The following is an 18,512-nucleotide window of genomic DNA, read 5'->3' as shown; positions in this document are numbered from 1 at the left end:
CTTGGTGGTTTGACTCAATGATGTCATGAGCCACCAGGACCGTGGGACCACGTCCATGAGGTTCCTGTGTGTGGGTGACTGGTCAGATGAATTGGGAATTCACTAGAATATACCAGAAAACATCTATGGAGTGCCTACGGTATACTGGAGATGCCCAGAGTCAGAACAGCGCCCAGCTCAGTGCGGGAGTCGGTGGTCTTCAGAACCACCCCAGTAGAGAGAAGTGGGAGGCAGAGAAAGGGAAACTGAGGCCAAGGATGGTGGAGGCGCCCCCTCCCGTCCGTGCTCCGCTCCTTGGTGGTCTGCTCCGGGTTTTGCGAAGCTCCGAGCTCGGGCGCTGGGGGCGGAGGTGGCGGAGCTGCGAGTCGCAGCGGCGGCGGCAGAGATGCGGCCCCGGCCGGGACACCGCGCTGCGCCCCCGCGGGAGCCGCCCGCGCGTGGGAGCCCGGGCTGAGACGCTGCGGGGCCGGGGCCGGGGCCGAGCCGAGCAGGTGCTCGGCCTGCGCTGGAGGTGAGTGCAGGGACGGACGCGGGGACGCACCTTGGACAGATGCACGGGGGACAGATGCGGCGACGGACGCAGGGACGGACGCAGGGACAGACGCAGGGACAGATGCAGGGACAGATGCAGTGGGCATGCACGCACCAGGCGCGCACAGGGCGCGGGCGCCTCGTGCAGCGGCACTGGCTTGGGGGGCCCCCCGCGTGCGGTCGCAGCTCCAGCGCCCTGGGCGGGGCTAACGGGCTGCGCAGCGGGCGGGGATTGCAGCCAAGGCCCCGGCTCATCGCGCCGGGGCACTGACAGTGGCTTCGAATTATTGGGGTGACGGCCTACTGATGGGGGCGGGGGAGGGGGCGGGACACATAGCCGCGACCTTTCGTGGGTCCCCACGCGGCCCTGTGCACCAGCTGTCCCCAAGCTCTTGGGTACCGGCTGGTCTTCGCCGGCCGCGCAACTGACATGGGGGGGGGGCAGTCCGCGGCCAACGCCCCCGCTGCAGCACAGCCCTAAGCTGGGCTGCCAGCCCCCCCCCCCAAAGCCTGACAATGGGACAAAGGAGCGTCTCTGGCAGCCGCGCGGGGTGGGTGCCACCGTGGCCCCCCTGGCCGACCGCGGTGCTGATTGGTCCCTGGAGCGGGGGTCACGTGCCCCATTCTGCTCTCCACTGCCGACTTTGGGGCGCCTCCCCAGGGCTGCTGCCAGGCCGAACCCCCCACCTTGGCCTCAGATGGTGAATTCTAGGCCTACAACAGCCCTGAGGTCGGGAGGGACTCCTGGGTCCCAGGTCCTCTCTGCCTGGTCTCTGTCACTGAACCCCCAACCCCCGCCGCCTAAGGTCGGTGTCACTCTCATCTGAGGTTCCCAGGTCTCTGTCACCTGCCTGAGGTCTGTGTTGCTCCCCATCTGAGGTCTGTGTTGCTCTCCAGGTCTCCGGGACCCTGGCAGGTCTGTGTCACACTGCCTGACGTCTGTGTCACCCCCAACTTCTTATTTTTTACCTGCTCGATGCCCCAATCCCAAACTGAATGTGATGGAGTTGGGAACCCCAATATTGCAGGCCAACAAGCTTTGGGTGGAGGAGGGTGGCCCTGGGGACAGAATGGCTGGAGGGACTTGCCAGAGCGCCTCTGCCTGGTTACAACGTGCCTTTCTTTCTCTGTATCTTGGACTCGGGTTTTCTGGCTGATTTTCAGGGTGCACGATTGCCTGCGGGCTATTTACAGAGGTTAGAAGTGGGAGAGGTTTGAGGTTCAAGGCCTGGACCTAGACATGGCCTAATGTTGTCTGGCCTGGCCTTCTGGCTGGGTGGCCACTGCTCTCCACTTGGTAGACGGCAGTCTGGGGGTGTCTTGCATCTTGTATTTGTGTCCATCAGCAATGGTACGGTGGCTGGAGGAGGTGGGGAAACTGAGGCACTGAGCGCCAATTGGGGCTTTCCTGTATTGTGAGGCCCTGAGTTCCACAGCAAGAGAGGGAGCTCTGCTCTTTCCATGAACTGAAATGCGAGTCCCTGTGCCTTCTGAGGGTGGCTCTGGGTGTCTCAGGCACTGGCAGAAAGTGAATTGGAACTTTTAGCTCCTCTGTGTGTTCTGGGGCAGGTGGTCAGTCTCTGTGCAGCCTCCTCAGGACAGGGTCTGCCTGCTCCTCACTCCGATGCGTGTGTCCCAGGGCCTCCTGCTCCTCCATCCTCCGGGACTTTCAGACCTGTCCATCTGTCGGTCTGTCTGTCTGTCCATTGGCAGAGGGCAGGCAGGCGGCTGCCCTTGGAGGAGGTGACGTCAGCCTGCGGCCAGGTGAGTGGGACAGAAAGGTGACTGGCGTCTCCTGGGAAGACGAGTGTCCTGAGCTGACCCTGGGTGTGGCCCTGGAGGGGGCAGCTGGGAGCACGGACTCTGCCACTGAGCTGGGAAGTGGGAGTACTTCCCAGGGTGGTTGAACTTTCTGAAGTGGGAGGAGACGACGCTAAGGTTGGTGGAGCAGGAGTTTCATCTCTAGGGCCACACGGAGCCAGGGAGGGAGGTAGAGGAAGCGAAGAGATGGCGAGGCCTCCGGGCTCGCGGGCCTCGAGGATGGGCTGCTGGGAGCCGGGGCACTGGCGGGAGGCTGCGGCTTCCTGGGACCAGAGTGGGTAGGTGACTTTTAACTCAGATGAGAGGCCAGTCCGGCTGAAGACTACATTTCCCAGGATGCTCTTGGCTCAGCCCCAAGGAACTTCTTGACTGCTTTTAGAAGCCTTAAGGGGGATTATGGGTTTCTAGGACGGGGTGGGGGTGGGGTGGGGTCTTGGGTGATCAGGGAAGTCAGTCAGTCAACAAGCATTCTCGGTGGCTCCTGTGTGCCTGTGTGCCATGGTCTGTGTCTGGCTCAGACAGCAAGCCTAACTTGTCTATTTCTTCCACAAGGCAGATCCTAGTTCACTCTGCTGTTTACAGCTGGGGCTGGAGTGGAGGGAGCAACTGAAGCTAGGGAACGTTTGATTCTCCGCTGTGGCTCGGGGAAGGTGGCATGGAGAAGAGGCACTGCAGCTAGAGCTGTGACGGATGTGTAGAAGTTGGGTGGGAGGTGGTCATATATTTTCTGATACACAAGAGGCAGCAAAGAGCCCTTGCCAGGATGTGGCTCTTCGCCCAGTAGCAGTAGCCCTTGCATCAAACCTGCCCTTTCTCTGAGTCTCAGTTTCTCCATGTGTAAAACAGAGCCAATGGCCAGGTTTGTCTGGGCCTGTCCCTACCAACATGGCTGTTGAACTCACAGCTGTGCCAACCTAGTACACCAGCATCCAGCACCTTGAAGACGGGAGCATGGATGGTCCAGCTGGAGAGGAAGTTTTAGAGCTGAGGGCTGGAAGGGTCATGAGGAATAACCCTGCAGGAGAGACGCAGCCATGCAGAGACCCCAGGGACCACAGCTGTGCAAAGGCCCCAGTTGCACGATGCAGCTTGGTGTGGTGGAGGAGGCCCCTGTGGCTGGGAGCAGGGACCATGGCTCTGGGCTAGAGGACTGTGGCTGCGGGTATGGACACTGGGGACTGCACGATCTGGGGATAGCTTCATCTCCAGTGGGTCCCTGTGGGTGGGCTTCAGCCTCCTCAGCAGAGAAAAGTCAGAGCAGTCACTACCTCTGGTACTTAGGTAGATGTCCTCTGACATCTACCACAGGGCTTGGAACACAGCAGATGCTCTAAATCTGATCTGGGAACACAGTAGGTGCTCCATAAGTGTCTGCTGTGGATTGTCTTAAAGGTTCTGGTTCGTAGGTTCTGAGAAGACACGTTCCCCTGAGGTCACCCTCACGGTGACTGGGCTTGACTCTTACCAATGGACGGTTCTTACATCCATCTTATTCTGCCTATGTGTCTGCCATTGTTGACTCACATGGGACCCCTGATCTACTCTGACCCCAGGGACCTATTTCCTGCCTTTGTCTTCTTCAGGCTCTTTGGCCGGTACTTCCTGTTCCCCGAAGTCCTTGGCAAGGCCCTGGCTGCCTGTCATCCTGCATATCTTAGGTGTCCTCATATCAGACACAAAGGTGGAGACCGAATGGTTATGTGTTAGGTAGAGGTGGGCTCGAAGGCCCCTGAAGGACAGAGGCACCTCACTCTTCTCTCTGCCCCACCATCCACTGAAATGTGTTGTGTGACTTTGGCCAAGTAGTGCAACCTCTCTGAGCTCTGTATTTTCCATGGTCTCAAGGCTGGTGTGGGCATGAAGTGGGTTCACACCCATGGGGAACTTTGCACAACATTTATTGACTAGCTTCTGTATACCTGCTGTAGTGCCAAGGCCTAGGTATCTATGACAGGATGAAACCCCTGGCCATGTTGGCCTACAGTCGGGCTCAGGAAGTCTGGAGTGAGCATGTCTTTGCCAGGGTTCCTGTTTTCAGATATTTATTGGTGACTGTTGTGTTAGGCTCAGGGACTTAGCAGTGACCACCAGTGCAGACCCTCCTTTCCTGAGGACATACTAAGCTCAGAGATACCCTTACTGCTAAGCAACTATTGTGTACACTTTTGTATACATTTTGATAACTTACTGAGGGTGGGCGCAGGTCCTGCAGGCTTGTCTTGTGGATGGGGAAACTGGGGCTCCAGTAATGAGGAACCCTGCACAGGTTCATGCTGAGGGGCACACGAGGCTGAGCCCCCTTTCCTTCTGTGCCAAGTGGGGCCTGAGAGGCAGCTGGAGGGGAGCTGTAAGGAGAGCCGGTAACCAGACCAGGCCAGCTCAGGGGCCCTGCTGTCCCACAGTCACTCGATCCCCCTGGGGACACCAGCAGCGCAGCCAGAACCCTGGGGCAGTGGGCCTGCAGGGAGCACTCCGCTGTAGAGGAGGAAGCAGAGGATTACAGTCAGCAGAGGGTCTCTGTGTCCTCCCGCAGAGCCCAAAGGAGCCCAGGGTAGTGGCATCTGGGCCTGGGGTCACAGGCCAGGTGAGGGAGGGGACGACCATGGAAAGCAAGACTGTGATTTGCTTGGTGTCTGTGGAATGGTGAGGAGGAGCCCTTACGCAGCACCTCAGCCCCCATGAAGCAAGAAGGACTGAAGTCAGATTCAAAGCAGAACTTGCCTAAAGAGGCCTGAGGATCCGGTTGAGGTCTGCCCTGGCCCTTGGGGCGCTGAGTGGCTAAAGAAGATTGTAGAATAACTATCAACTAGGGGTGTTCTGCCTCTCAGGGGATGGTTTTGACATTGGGGACATTTACAGTTATCACAGGAACCTGGCACGCAGTGCGTAGGAAGTGGCCATTTGCAGTCACAGGTCAGTCGCAGAGCTGTTAGGGTTTGCATGAGAACCGTAGGTACTGCTGTTCCATCCCACGTCCTGGGCCTCGGTTTCCCCACACAGCCAATGAATTGGGCTGTCTCCTGAGTCTCTGGAAGCCACTTGTGGTGGAGCGGGGTTCGCAGGCAGATGCTGGGGGTACACCCTGAGACAGGTGTCAACACAGGTGTGGGTGGCCCTCTCACAGCTGGGACATTTGCCTGGGGTGGAACACACACTTGGGAGCATGTAGGTGGTCTGACTTTCTGGGGACTCTCGGGGAGGGATTGGCCTGGGTGAGTAGACAGTGGGTGTGTGGCAGAGGACTGGAGGACACTGAGGTGGGTAGGGCTCAATGCTAAGTGTTGATCATTTATTCACATACAACAAGCGATTATTGAGCACCAAAGGTCTACCTGGCCCTAGGAGAGCCACGGACGCCTGCTTGCTGCCCCCCAGAGCATCAAGCTTGTGCAAAGGCCCTGGGGCGGGGCAGAGTGCTGTGGAAAGATTAGGGAGGGAGGCAAAGGACCGAAAGGGAGGAGGGAGGCTGGGGTAGAATGGCAGGGCTGAGGGCAAAGAGCGGACGCGGCGCTCGCAGGCGCCCCCTCGTGTCCACAGTGTGAGGGCAGGGAGGACATGGCGGCGGAGCCAGCCTGGGAGTTGATGGAGGAGAGAAGCCCACGGTTTTACTTCCATTTGCTGTGTGCTGGAGAACTTTGTGGTGGAGTCGAAAATGTGTCACACCTGTGGTGTGAACCTGCGGCTGTGGGGGGTTAGGCTGCGAGGAAGTTAGGCAGTGTGACAGGGAGGGGGCGTGACGGAGGCGTCCAGTGCGGTGCCATGGAAGGGCTTTGGCATGCAGGGATGCTGCAGCGTGTCTGAGACGGGTTAGAACCCCGAGTTCGATGGTGACGCTTGAAGACTCAGCGCGCCATAGCCAGGAGGGGTGGGGGCATGGCTGAGGATCAAGCGATCATGGAGGATGGAGTGCCAGCAGGAGGTGATTCAGGGCTCAGGGGTGGATCTCAGGAAGGTTGAGGTTAGCCTGATTTACATAGTAAGATTTTGTCTCAAAACATTCTATATTTATTATTCTACTTTATTTGTGGGAGGGGCAGAGGCTCTCGTTGAACCCAGAGTTCCTCAAAGCAGCTCCTGTGGTGGCTGAGTCTGGAGCTAGAGTCTGGACCTTGTCCCCGGAAGAAAAGTCAAAGAGTTGGGGGCGTGGCTTGTGGGTTGAGCCGCTCCCTTCCCCTCAAGTCCCCCCAGTGATGGACTGGGACCGTGGACAGGAGTGGAGCCCGACCTAGAATCCCCCCTCCCCCGCGCCCCCCCCCCCGTGATGGGCTGGGGGCGTGGTCTGGAGTGGAACCCTGCCTAGAATCCCCAATGAGGGTCTGGGGACTGTAGCATGGGGTTAGGATGGCCGCAGTGCAGAGGTCAGCCTCCTGGAATCTGGTGTCATGGGGCGGGTACAGGGGGACAGCACAGGGGAGGAGCCAGCTTAGGAAGCTCAGAAGGAAGTAGGCTCATGTCCCAGAACACACGTACTCTGAGTCACAAATCCTGGAAGCCAGGGTCAGGCAGAGGAAGCCGTGCAAGGTCTTCCTGTTTTTTGGCCCTGACCGTTAGAACAGGGGCTGATGTTAGCCTGGGGCTGATATTCCCTCCATCATCCCCACCCACTGTGGCTTCTGATCTCCAAGACACAAGGTCAGGGGTAGGCTGGGAGACATCTCTGCTGCCTGGATGGGGAAACTGAGGCCCAGAGTTTGTTGGAGATTGACGAAGCTTCTGAGAAACCCACGTGGGGTGTCTCGAATTGGACTGTACTCCTTTCTGGTAGGGAGACGCTGCCCTGCCCTGGGGCCCCTAGGTTTGGAGGGCTGGGTCCTGCATGTTTTCACACACCTCAGGATTCCTCACTTATGAATGAGAGCAGAAGGAAGTCGTCCAAGGGGACAGGAAGTCAAACCCACCAGCGACACTAAGGCCCCTGCACACTGCGATATTCTACGACTCCCATTGCTAATGATGTGGTGTATAAAATGCCAAGGGCTTTTAATTCTGCTATGTTTTCTTCTGCCTTTGAATTGGAAATACGGTCCCTCTTTGTGTATTGGTTCTAATTTTGTGGCCATTTGGTTTTATCGTGGGGTCTTGCTATGCAGACCAAGCTGTCCTGGAACTAGTGATGCTCCTGCCTCAGCCTCTCCAAGACTGGGATGACAGGCCTATGCCACAACGCCAGGTTCTAAGGCTTTTCGCGTTTTCATTTGAAGGGTTTTTTAAAAAATGCTTTTTGAGATTGGATTTTTAAACGCATGTTTTAAGATAATATCCATTATTGTAATTCTCGTGATTAATTTTTAATTACCTAATGCATTTTCAGTTGCAGCTATTTCCTGAGAATTTTACTCACATGTGGTCTTAAAGTCGCTTGTTAATTAAACAACGTCTGAGAGTAGTTATTATTATCAATGTTATTTTTATTCTGGGAGGGAGGAAGGGAGGGACTCGCGTGCCCCCTACCGGCTTATTATGAAACTGCAGGCCGCTCAACTCACCGCCCTCCTGGCTTGTAGGTGTCATCTGTGGTCATCCGGTCCTCACCATGTGGACCCCGCGAGTGCCCCCTCCACGCCCGGCCCTGTCGTTTTTCCTGCTGTTGCTCCTGGGGGTCACCTATGGCCTTTTCCCAGAAGAACCACCTCCACTCAGCGTGGCTCCCAGGGACTGTGAGTCTGGGGAGAGATGGGCAGGGGTGTGTCAGGGTCTCTGGTACACAGGATCTTGTTTCCAAATGAACCCTCCTTCCACTCCCTCCCTTAGACTTGAGCCACTATCCCGTGTTCGTGGGCAGCGGGCCTGGTCGTCTGACCGCTGCGGAGGGTGCTGAGGACCTCAACATCCAGAGAGTGCTACGTGTTAACAGGACACTGTTCATTGGGGACAGGTATGCAAATGTTGGGGGGCCCCAGAATAGCACACTTGAGGGGTCCATGATGGGCCTTGGCTGGAAAGTGTGACCCCATAGTGCTGAATGCTGAGTTTCCAGGTTATTCAACGCTGTTTTAAGGCTATTGAGCACTGAGTTTTAAAGGTACTGTTGGGTGGCGTTTGTTTGTTTGTTTGAGGTAGAATTTCTCTGTGTAGTTCTTGCTGTCCTGGAACTCACAGAGATCCCCCTGCCTCTACTCCTGAGTGCTGGGATTAAAGGCATGTGCCACCACTCCCCGGCTTAGGCCTGAGTTTTAAGGGTGTTGGATGCTGCGTGATGCATGCATAACTGTTAGGGACAATGTCTAGGGCACAATTTACTGGGCGTCTAGACAGAGTGATGGAGGGGAAGCCAAAAGAGAACTTGGTCTTGAACCCATAGAAGTGACTCAGTGCTCACATGCGCCCCCTGCTGGCGGTTTCTCAAGGCTGGGTCCGTGCTGAGGCCTGGCTGTATCTAAGCTGTGAAGTTAAAGGCTAGACATGGTGACAACATGCAGACTGAGAAAGGGGTGGGTGTGGGATAGATTTCAAAGGCAGAAATCACAATGCAGACCAGGAGTGATTGGGTGCCAGATGGACACTGTGATTGGACGAAGGTGGTAGGGTCCCCCCATCCCCCCAATCTCACGCACCATGCTCTCCTGCAGAGATAACCTGTACCAAGTAGAACTGGAGCCATCCACTTCCACGGAGCTGCGATATCAGAGGGTGAGGAAGAAGGACCATATGGGGGTGGAGGTGCAGGTGGGGGTGGGGCGGAGCTCTTCAAGGGGAGGTGGAATCCAGGGTGGACTTGGCTGGGAGGAGGGATCTGAAGGATGATGAGGGCTACACTCCCCTCACCACACTTTTTTTTTTTTGGTAGAAGCTGACCTGGCGCTCCAACCCCAGTGACATCGATGTGTGTCGAATGAAGGGCAAGCAAGAGGTTAGAGGGACCTGTCCTTGTCACCTATCCCTATCCTACCCTCCCTAGCCATGTTCCTAGCTGGGCCTTAGACTTCTCTGCAGCCTTGGGGTGATTCTTCCCACCTCAGAGGAGGAGCTCCAAGCCGTTATTGTTGTGTTCAAGGACAGGTGCCTCAGTTGCCACACCCAATCTCCCCAGGCCACACCCAACCTCCTTCATCCCACGGGAATAGCCTTGGGTCTGCTTTGCCTGAGCTCTCAGCCTGAGCCACAAGCCTAGGGGCCAGGCAACGCCCTCTGCACTTCCTTTCTTCTTCCCCACCCCAGGGTGAGTGTCGGAACTTTGTCAAGGTGCTCCTGCTTCGCGATGAGTCCACGCTGTTCGTGTGCGGCTCCAATGCGTTCAATCCCATCTGCGCCAATTACAGTGTGAGTCTCAGCCCTTCCTTCCAAGACCCAGGGATCTACCTCACCCTCCATGTCCCCAGAGTCTCCTCCCAGCCATGCACATCCCTGTGCTAGGTTTGCCAGGCTTGTCCCACATCTCTTGCGGGACTGACGACAATAGACTTGGGCCCATTTCACAGACCATGAAACTGAGGTCCAGAAAGGTTAATTGCCTGGCCAGAATCACACAGCAATGCAATGTGAAGCTAGGGTTCTGGCTGGAGTGGCGGACTGGGGAACCCCGGAGCTGCCAGGCAGAGTGAGGAGATGTATTGCTTAGATTCTGTCCTCCCTGCAGATGGACACACTGCAGCTTCTTGGTGACAGCATCAGCGGTATGGCCCGCTGCCCCTATGACCCCAAACATGCCAATGTCGCCCTCTTCTCAGGTGAGTGGTCTCTGCTGTTGACATGTCCACTCCCAAGAGAGCTAGTTTCCATTTCTAAAATTCTGGTCACTCAGAGGCATCTGGGAAATGGGCAGAATCTAAGAGGACCTGGTCAGGGTCAGGGTCAGGATGGTGGCTAGTCTGAGCTGGAGGAAGAAATTTAGCCTGGGATCAAGGTTCAACTGGATTTAGTCTCATCCTGTATGAGGACTCAGCCTGGGATTCAGGCTCATTCAGTTGTAGGATCAGGATAGGATCCAGGCTCAGCTTCTCGACAGTCCTCACTAGGCTGAGGTTCTAATTTTTGCTCCTACCCCCTCTGGTCTTTCTATTATGATTGTTGTGGTTGTTGTTGTTGTTGTCGTCGTTGTCGTCTGGACCTTCTCTTATTGTTGCTGTTGTTATGATTTTCTGAGACAGGGTTTCTCTGTGTAGCCCTAACTGTCCAGGAACTCACTCTGTAGACCAGGCTAGCCTCAAACTCACAGAGATCCACCACCTTTGCCTCTTGAGTGCCGGGATTCGGGCTTGTGCTACGATGCCTGGCTTCTCTCTCGGCCTTCCCAGTCTAATCCCAATCTGCTTGCCTCACACCCTACCCCGCAATGTCCAGATGGGATGCTCTTCACAGCCACGGTGACTGACTTCCTAGCCATCGACGCTGTTATCTACCGCAGCCTTGGGGACCGGCCCACACTGCGCACAGTAAAGCACGACTCCAAGTGGTTTAAAGGTGAGGCTCCTGTAGGGGTGACATTTACCTGACACCCCAGCAAAAATAAGAGTCCCAGAGATCAGGAAAGAAGAGGCTGGGACCTTGTTTTTGGAATCTCCTGGTCCTTTTAAAGATGAAACTAGGTGGAAGACTTTGGTGTAAAGTGGAGCCTGCTGGTAGCGGGTGGCTGCACAACCTGAAGTAGGACAGGACAAGAAACTGTGGAGCTGAACTCTCCACCAAATAGGGAGGAATTTCGCAGAATGGCAGATTGCATGGCAGTGGTGGACATGATTTTTTTTTTTTAACTTATGACCCCACTCACCCCTCCCCCCCCAAAAAAAACCAAACTGGGCTCAGTTCATTTTGGCTAAGTGACCACTCTAAGTCTCTTCCTAATAAAAAGCACAGCTCACAGTCTGCTCTGTTGACATTCAGAGCCCCAGAGACCCCTTCATGATGAGTAAGGCTATATCCCAACCTTCTCTCAACAGAGCCGTACTTTGTGCATGCAGTGGAGTGGGGAAGCCACGTCTATTTCTTCTTCCGGGAGATCGCCATGGAGTTTAACTACCTGGAAAAGGTTACACTGCAACCTCAAGATGCTTGGGCACAGGACATTAGCTGAGTGGCTCAGGCAGGGAAGGTGGACAGAAGGTCTAATCCATGAACTTCACCCGGGTTGGAGGAACCAGTCTTCACATAGTGTCCCCTCCAGTGAGGACCGATCTATGGGGCTGAAAGACGTTTAAGGAGGAACTGAGGAGCTTGAAGGCTTTGTAGAGAATAGTGTTGGACACATTGCTGTCATGTGGTCCCACAGTTCCTGTCCATCATGCATCCCTCAACACTGTCTCACTGACACATGACCCAAGTATTTATTCTCTAGCCCTTCCCAGAGCCATTAGCCTGAGTTTGGCTACAGTCCATCCATCCATAAATCTATCCATCCATAAATCTATCCATCCATCCATAAATCTATCCATCCATAAATCTATCCATCCATCCATAAATCTATCCATCCATCCATCCATAAATCCATCTATCCATCCATCCATCCATAAATCCATCCATCCATCCATCCATCCATCCATCTGTAAACCCATCCATCCATAAATCATCCATAAATCCATCCATCCATAAATCCATCCATCCATCCATCCATCCATCTGTCCATCCATCCATCTATCCATCCATCCATCCATCCATCCATCCATCCATCCATCCATCCATCTGTCCATCCATCCATCCATAAATCCATCCATCCATCCATCCATCCATCCATCCATCCATCCATCTGTCCATCCATCCATCCAGAAACTCATCCACTCACTCATCCATCCTCCCACACATTTATGTTTTGCACTGTCACCTGTGCCACCCCTATCCTTGCTGCCTGGCATCCAGAGTGCAGGTCTCCCTCAGTCCTTTGTAAGAGAAGTTCCCCTGTCTGGCACGGCAGGCAGTAGCCATTTCTACATCCTGCTAACTCAGGGTGTTTCCGGTGCCTGCTGCTTGTCCAGGTGGTGGTGTCTCGAGTGGCCCGTGTGTGCAAGAATGACGTGGGCGGCTCGCCACGAGTGCTGGAGAAGCAGTGGACTTCCTTCCTGAAGGCCCGGCTCAACTGCTCAGTGCCAGGGGATTCACACTTCTACTTCAACGTCCTGCAGGCTGTGACGGGCGTGGTGAGCCTGGGTGGTCGTCCGGTGATCCTCGCTGTCTTCTCAACTCCTAGCAACAGGTCAGCCCTTGCCATCAGGGGCCCACTGCGGGTGTTTGTTGGCCAGAATCCCAGTGTTCACACACTAGTCGGCAAATATTCTTTGCTGTCCTGTGTTGGGCAGCATTGGTCCCAGGAGACCTCTATGCCAATCTGGGGCCAAAGAATGAAAGAAACACTGGAGTCCTCTCACCCTACAGGACATGGCAGGAAAGGCTCCTGAAGGAGGGACATTGGGGTGTGGAAGGGGGAATAGTACATGAGAAGGGTCCAAGACTGTGCTAGTCAGAGGAAGGAGGCCTATGTGGCTGGTGTGGAGGGAGACAATGTGATCAAGGAATGTGTTAGAATTATGGAAGATTGCACAGTGGCACAGGGCCTAGACTTGGGTCTGAGAGCATGAGGGAGCCATGGACAAATGGGGATCAGCAAGCATGGCCTCTGGGCACTAAATATTCAGGAACTTACTAAATACTCAGTGAGAACTGAGAACGTGCAAAGACCCAGGGCAGAGGTCTAGGGAAGCCAGTCGCACAGTGGTCCAACCTGGGGATGTTCTGGAGGTGGAGTGGCTTGTGTTGCTCAGATGAGAGAAAGAGCAGGGAGACCCAGAGATGGTGCCACCCCCACCCAGCTCAGCACTGCCTCACCCCCTCCGCAGCATCCCCGGCTCAGCCGTCTGCGCCTTTGACATGAACCAAGTGGCTGCTGTGTTTGAAGGCCGCTTCCGGGAACAGAAGTCGCCTGAGTCGATCTGGACACCAGTGCCTGAAGACCAAGTGCCACGGCCCAGGTGACAGTGACTTCTGTCTTTACAGGGTCCTTACAGTAGCTGGTTTGGGGGAGGTCAGCTCAGTGTCGGGTCAGGAGACAATGGAGGGACACAAGTTTGTGAAGGAAGACACGAGGAAGCCATCATGAAGGGCCAGGCAGTCAATGCTCTTCATTTGTTGAGGGCAGAGGGCAAGTGTGGGCAAAGACCCTGGAGTAGAGGGCATGGCCTGTGTGAGGCCCAGGCAAATCAGATCAGAAAGTACAGAGGTCCCGAGGCTACAGTGAGTCAGATCATGGAAACCCTAAGAGTGGGGAGCCATTCAAACCGGGTCCCAAGATGCCCCAGAGAATCAGGGCCTCATTGTGGGGTCCTGGCATCCTCCCTGATGCTCCTCATCTTCCCCCAGGCCTGGGTGCTGCGCGGCACCTGGCATGCAGTACAACGCGTCCAGTGCCCTCCCTGACGAGATCCTCAACTTTGTAAAGACCCACCCACTGATGGATGAGGCAGTACCTTCCCTGGGTCACTCGCCGTGGATTGTGAGAACTCTGATGCGGTCAGTCCTGGGGAGGAGGGCATCCCAGTACTTCATGGTGGGGGGTAATGGGTCTCAACCAAGGGCCTTCATTTACTGTGGGATATGCTGGACGAAGATAGCTCCTGCAAAGAAGCAGGGACCACAGCCCTTGCAAAGGGCCTGAGGCAAGACACAGCATGACCTTTTCATGTCATGTACACCAGTGTATATCTGTTGGTGGGTACTTGTGTAGCTACTTCTGTACCCCACAGGTCAAGGGATGTGTGATACCTGGGCTAGGAGGCTTCAGGATTAACCTGACCTCCAAGTCCATCTTGTGTTCCAGGCACCAGCTGACCCGAGTGGCTGTGGATGTGGGTGCGGGTCCATGGGGCAATCAGACAATAGTCTTCCTTGGCTCCGAGGCTGGCACAGTCCTCAAATTTCTTGTGAAGCCCAACGCCAGTGTCTCAGGGACCACAGGGCCCAGCATCTTTTTGGAGGAGTTTGAGACCTACCGGCCAGACAGGTCTGAGGATAAGCAGGGAGGTGGGAGTGGCTGGCTGAACAGCAGGCTGGGCGCACCAGCCTCACTTCACCCTGTGTGCCTAGGTGTGGACGACCCAGCAGTGCTGGTGAGTGGGGGCAGCGACTTCTCAGCCTGGAGCTGGATGCAGCCTCAGGGGGCCTGCTGGCAGCCTTCCCCCGCTGTGTGGTTCGTGTTCCTGTTGCCCGTTGCCAGCTGTACTCGGGGTGCATGAAGTGAGTGCATCCCACAAGGCTGGTACAGGGGAGGGGGGACGGACAAAGGAAACAAGTTGTTGTCACGTGTTGTTGAAAAGCTTTGATTCACTGGAGGTAATTGAAGGCAGAAGTCACAGCTATGCAAAGGCCCTGGGGCAGGATGCAGCCTGTATTGGAGGAGCAATGGGGAGGCTGGGAGGCTGCTTCAGGAAGGATGGACTCTGTGGGCTCCCAGCCCAGCCTCGTAGCAATGCTTCAGAACTGAGCATCCATTTTCTCTTTTTTTTTCTTCCTTCCTTCCTTCCTTCCTTCCTTCCTTCCTTCCTTTCTCTTTTTGTTTGTTTGTTTTTATTGGGGGGGGGGGGTGTTCCGAGACAGGGTTTCTCTGTGTAGCCCTGGCTGTCCTGGAACTCACTTTGTAGACCAGGCTGGCCTCAAACTCAAAAATCTACCTGCCTCTGCCTCCCAAGTGCTGGGATTACAAGCATGCGCCACCACTGCCCAGCGAGCATCCATTTTCTTGTGTAAAAATCGGAGAGAAAGTATTCTGGGCCTTCAAGACTCACTCTGAGTCGGCCACAGCTGTGGTGTCTAGAAGCTACATGGCCCAGGTCCCCTGAGCAGCTGTGTTCTGTCCTAGGAACTGTATTGGCAGCCAGGATCCATACTGCGGGTGGGCCCCTGATGGCTCCTGCATCTTCCTCAGACCAGGAACTAGGTATGAGAGCTGGGGGCACGTGGGGCTTATCTAACAACCCATGGTCTGTGTTCCCTTCTCTGTGCCAGTCTGGGTATAGAGACCTCTGTGTTGAGTCTACTTCTGTCCCCTTCTTCCCACCCCAGTGCCACGTTTGAGCAAGATGTGTCCGGGGCCAGCACCTCTGGCTTAGGTGACTGCACTGGTAAGCTGAGAAAGGGAATCCTCTGTGTGCTGTGTGACACAAGCCAGAGACACTCAGTCCTGGAGATAGAGGGTGGACACTCAATCCTGGGGATGGAGGGAGACTTCCTTAGTTAGATGGAAGCCATGGAAAGCTGAGCTCACCCAGTGCTCACGGTCGCCCTCTGGTGGCTGCTGCAAGGAAGGGTGAAAATGAGATCCACCTAATAGAAAAAAAAAAAAAAAAAAAAAAAAAAAACACGCAAAAGGGTCATGGCATAGAGTCCTTGCCTAGAATTCCCTTGTGAGAGGCATGAGGCGTATCATGGACGGAACCCCGCCTAGAATAGAGCCTGGCTCAGTGCCTATCTAGCAGACTTTCAGACTGGTTTCCAAGGCGGAAATCGCACTGCCACTTTCTCCCCATCTGTCCCCAGGACTCTTGCGCGCCAGCCTCTCAGATGACCGCGCAGGGCTGGTGTCGGTGAACCTGCTAGTGACGTCCTCGGTGGCAGCGTTCGTGGTGGGTGCCGTGGTGTCCGGCTTCAGTGTAGGCTGGTTCGTGGGTCTCCGCGAGCGGCGGGAGCTGGCCCGGCGCAAGGACAAGGAGGCCATTCTGGCGCACGGCGGCAGCGAGGCAGTTCTGAGCGTGAGCCGACTAGGCGAGCGCAGGGGGACCGGGCCCGGGGGTCGTGGAGGAGCCGGCGGCGGTCCCGGAGGTCCCCCGGAGGCCCTGCTGGCCCCGCTTATGCAGAATGGCTGGACAAAGGCAGCGCTGCTGCATGGTGGCCCTCACGACCTGGACACGGGGCTGCTGCCCACCCCAGAGCAGACGCCTCTACCCCAGAAACGCCTGCCCACGCCACACCCACACGCCCACGCCCTGGGGTCTCGAGCCTGGGACCACAGCCACGCGCTGCTGTCGGCCTCAGCCTCCACCTCCTTGCTCCTACTGGCGCCCGCCCGCGCCTCTGAGCAGCCCCAGGTGCCAGCCGAGCCGGGCCCGGAATCTCGCCTCTGCGCCCCCAGATCCTGCCGGGCCTCTCACCCAGGCGACTTCCCGCTCACGCCCCACGCCAGCCCGGACCGCCGGCGGGTGGTGTCCGCACCCACGGGCCCCTTGGACCCTTCGGTGGGCGACGGCCTGCCCGGGCCATGGAGCCCACCTGCAACCAGCAGCCTGCGGAGGCCGGGTCCCCACGGGCCCCCCACAGCCGCCCTACGGCGCACACACACATTCAACAGCGGCGAGGCTCGGCCCGGGGGTCATCGTCCTCGCCGCCACCCACCCGCGGACTCTACACACTTGCTGCCCTGCGGGACGGGCGAGCGGACTGCACCCCCGGTACCCTAGGCCAGGCGGATGCCTCGACGGTGCCAACCACAGCGACCCGGGCGCCAGCCCAGGTCACCGAGCCCTACTGGCGCCGAGTGGGGCGCGTTTGTTCCTCACCCACGCGCGTGGGGATCCCCTCGCCACAGGGAAGCACAAGAACCCCCTCCATCCCGGAGGATGCAGGACACGAAGCCCCGGGGTGGGCGGGAGGAGGCTGACCTTTTACCTGCGCATAGACTTTGATTTTTGTTTATTTTGAGTTTTTTTTTTTTTCTAAGAAATTGCACAGCCCCATTCTTACTTGGGGTGGCGGCCGGGGTGGGGGTTGAGGACGTGGGGTGAGGGGAGGCAGCTGCAGACATGAGCCTTCCCGCCTCAACACATCCTCCGTAGAAGGGACCCCCTCCCTGCTCCTGGGTCCCTGCGTGTGTGGGTGTGTGTCCGTGTGCATGGCCTGTTTGTGTGCAAGGGCCCAGGACAGAAGTATGTGTGCGTGTGTGTGTGCGTATGCGTGTGAGACAGGGCCGCCGTGGGTGTGCGTGTGTGCGACTCAGAATGTGGGTGGTGGCGCCCTCAGAGACCCTGGCATTGGCTGAGCCAATGTTGGGCCTTCTGAAAAGAAGCCCAGGGGATGGGGCCTTCAAGGTGCCGGTTTGGAGTTCAAATCCTGCTCCTGCAGAGGGGACCTGGGGGTCCAGGCTGGGAGATGGGGGAACCTGCTTCTAAAGGGCTTGTGGGGGTTTTGGGAGGGTGGAGGTGGGCAGACGCCCCTGTAAATACAGCCCTGGGGTGGTCAGAGAGGCCCATGCCACCCGTCCCCACTTGTGACATCCCCTTCGACCACCAGCTGACCATGCATGCCACGTGGCCAGCTGAGTCCAGGACCCTCTCCAGCCCTATCCCCATCAATAAAACTCTGTTTACATCCACCGGCCCCCTTGACTCTGGGTCAGCTGTTTGTTGGGGGTGATTGGAAATACTTGGGAAGGAAATCCTGCTCTTAGTCACTCACAGGCAAATGGGGGATTGGCCTCTTAGAATCCCAGACTGAGAGGAGAGGTCATGTCAAGGGGTGACAACCTGGAAAACTTTAAGATGAGATGACAACAAGGAGGAACTAGCTGATTGCAGGGGAAACACTTCCTGTGCAAGCAAGAAGACCTGAGTTTGAATCCCTTAGTACTCACAGAAAAGGCCAGGTGTAATGGTACATGCCTGTAATTTTAGCACTTGGGAAGCAGACACAGGAAGGTCCCTGACCTCTTGCAAGTCAGCCTAGCCCAGTTAATGAGAGGTCCTGCCTCAGTAGACAATGTGGAGAACCATTGAGGAAGACACCCAGAATCAACCTGTAGCCTGTGCAAGTGTGTGTGCACATCACACATAGATACAGCCAAAGGTGTCCTCAAAGGCAAATTCATAGCCTTGAAATGCATTTTGCTGTTGTGGGTTTTGTTGTTGGACAGTCTCAGTATGTAGCCCAGTCTGATGTCAAAGTCGAAGTGATTCTCCAGCCTCCATACTCCAACCCTGTGCTATAATGAGATGACATGTGAGGTGTGTCTTCACAACAGACATATGCACCTACTGCACTTCAGGTAGATGGAATCACCAAAGAATCTCTTGACAATCAAGTTCAGCTGTGCAGGCAGGGAAACTGAGTCCCAGAGAACCTAAGCCAGACCTGCTTGGTTCCTTGTGGAAGACTTTACAATCAGAGCCAGGCATTGCTCCTTGTTCAGTAGGAAAGCTACTTGAGCATAAAAAGCAAACAACACATCAGGTGTTCAAGACCAGAGATTTTTT

The 18,512-nt window shown here is 56.0% G+C and overlaps 1 protein-coding gene across 3 annotated transcripts; it reads left to right on the top strand.

Annotated features, from left to right (window-relative positions):
* The first annotated feature begins 381 nt into the window (after nt 1–381).
* Nucleotides 382–17,640, top strand: Sema6b (sema domain, transmembrane domain (TM), and cytoplasmic domain, (semaphorin) 6B). 3 transcript variants are annotated; one of them, NM_001130456.1, is made up of 17 exons: nt 382–511; nt 7,857–8,009; nt 8,104–8,227; nt 8,922–8,982; nt 9,140–9,202; nt 9,511–9,612; nt 9,929–10,019; nt 10,633–10,752; nt 11,229–11,317; nt 12,258–12,475; nt 13,116–13,247; nt 13,636–13,785; nt 14,093–14,275; nt 14,359–14,508; nt 15,131–15,208; nt 15,334–15,392; nt 15,808–17,640. In NM_001130456.1, the coding sequence occupies exons 2-17, from the start codon at nt 7,886–7,888 to the stop codon at nt 16,722–16,724; spliced, it is 2,661 nt and encodes an 886-aa protein (NP_001123928.1). In that variant the 5' UTR covers nt 382–511; nt 7,857–7,885; the 3' UTR covers nt 16,725–17,640. The 3 variants fall into 3 exon arrangements, with proteins under 3 accessions (NP_001123928.1, XP_006523993.1, NP_038690.1); XM_006523930.4 differs by lacking the exon at nt 382–511 and adding an exon at nt 1,667–2,295; NM_013662.2 differs by lacking the exon at nt 382–511 and adding an exon at nt 6,873–7,113.
* Nucleotides 17,641–18,512: the final 872 nt, after the last annotated feature.

This window comes from Mus musculus, chromosome 17 (assembly GCF_000001635.26).
Source record: "Mus musculus strain C57BL/6J chromosome 17, GRCm38.p6 C57BL/6J".
Classification (NCBI taxonomy): Eukaryota; Metazoa; Chordata; class Mammalia; order Rodentia; family Muridae; genus Mus; species Mus musculus.
The sequence above is the reverse complement of the archived record's forward strand: the minus strand, read 5'-3'. Positions and strand labels throughout refer to the sequence as shown.

Coding starts and splice junctions, on each gene's coding strand:
- Sema6b (NM_001130456.1), top strand. CDS start 7,886: ATGTGGACCCCGCGAGTGCCCCCTCCACGCCCGGCCCTGTCGTTTTTC. Junction 12,476..13,115: donor TTCTCAACTCCTAGCAACAG/GTCAGCCCTTGC, acceptor CCCCCTCCGCAG/CATCCCCGGCTCAGCCGTCT. Junction 15,209..15,333: donor TTCCTCAGACCAGGAACTAG/GTATGAGAGCTG, acceptor TTCCCACCCCAG/TGCCACGTTTGAGCAAGATG.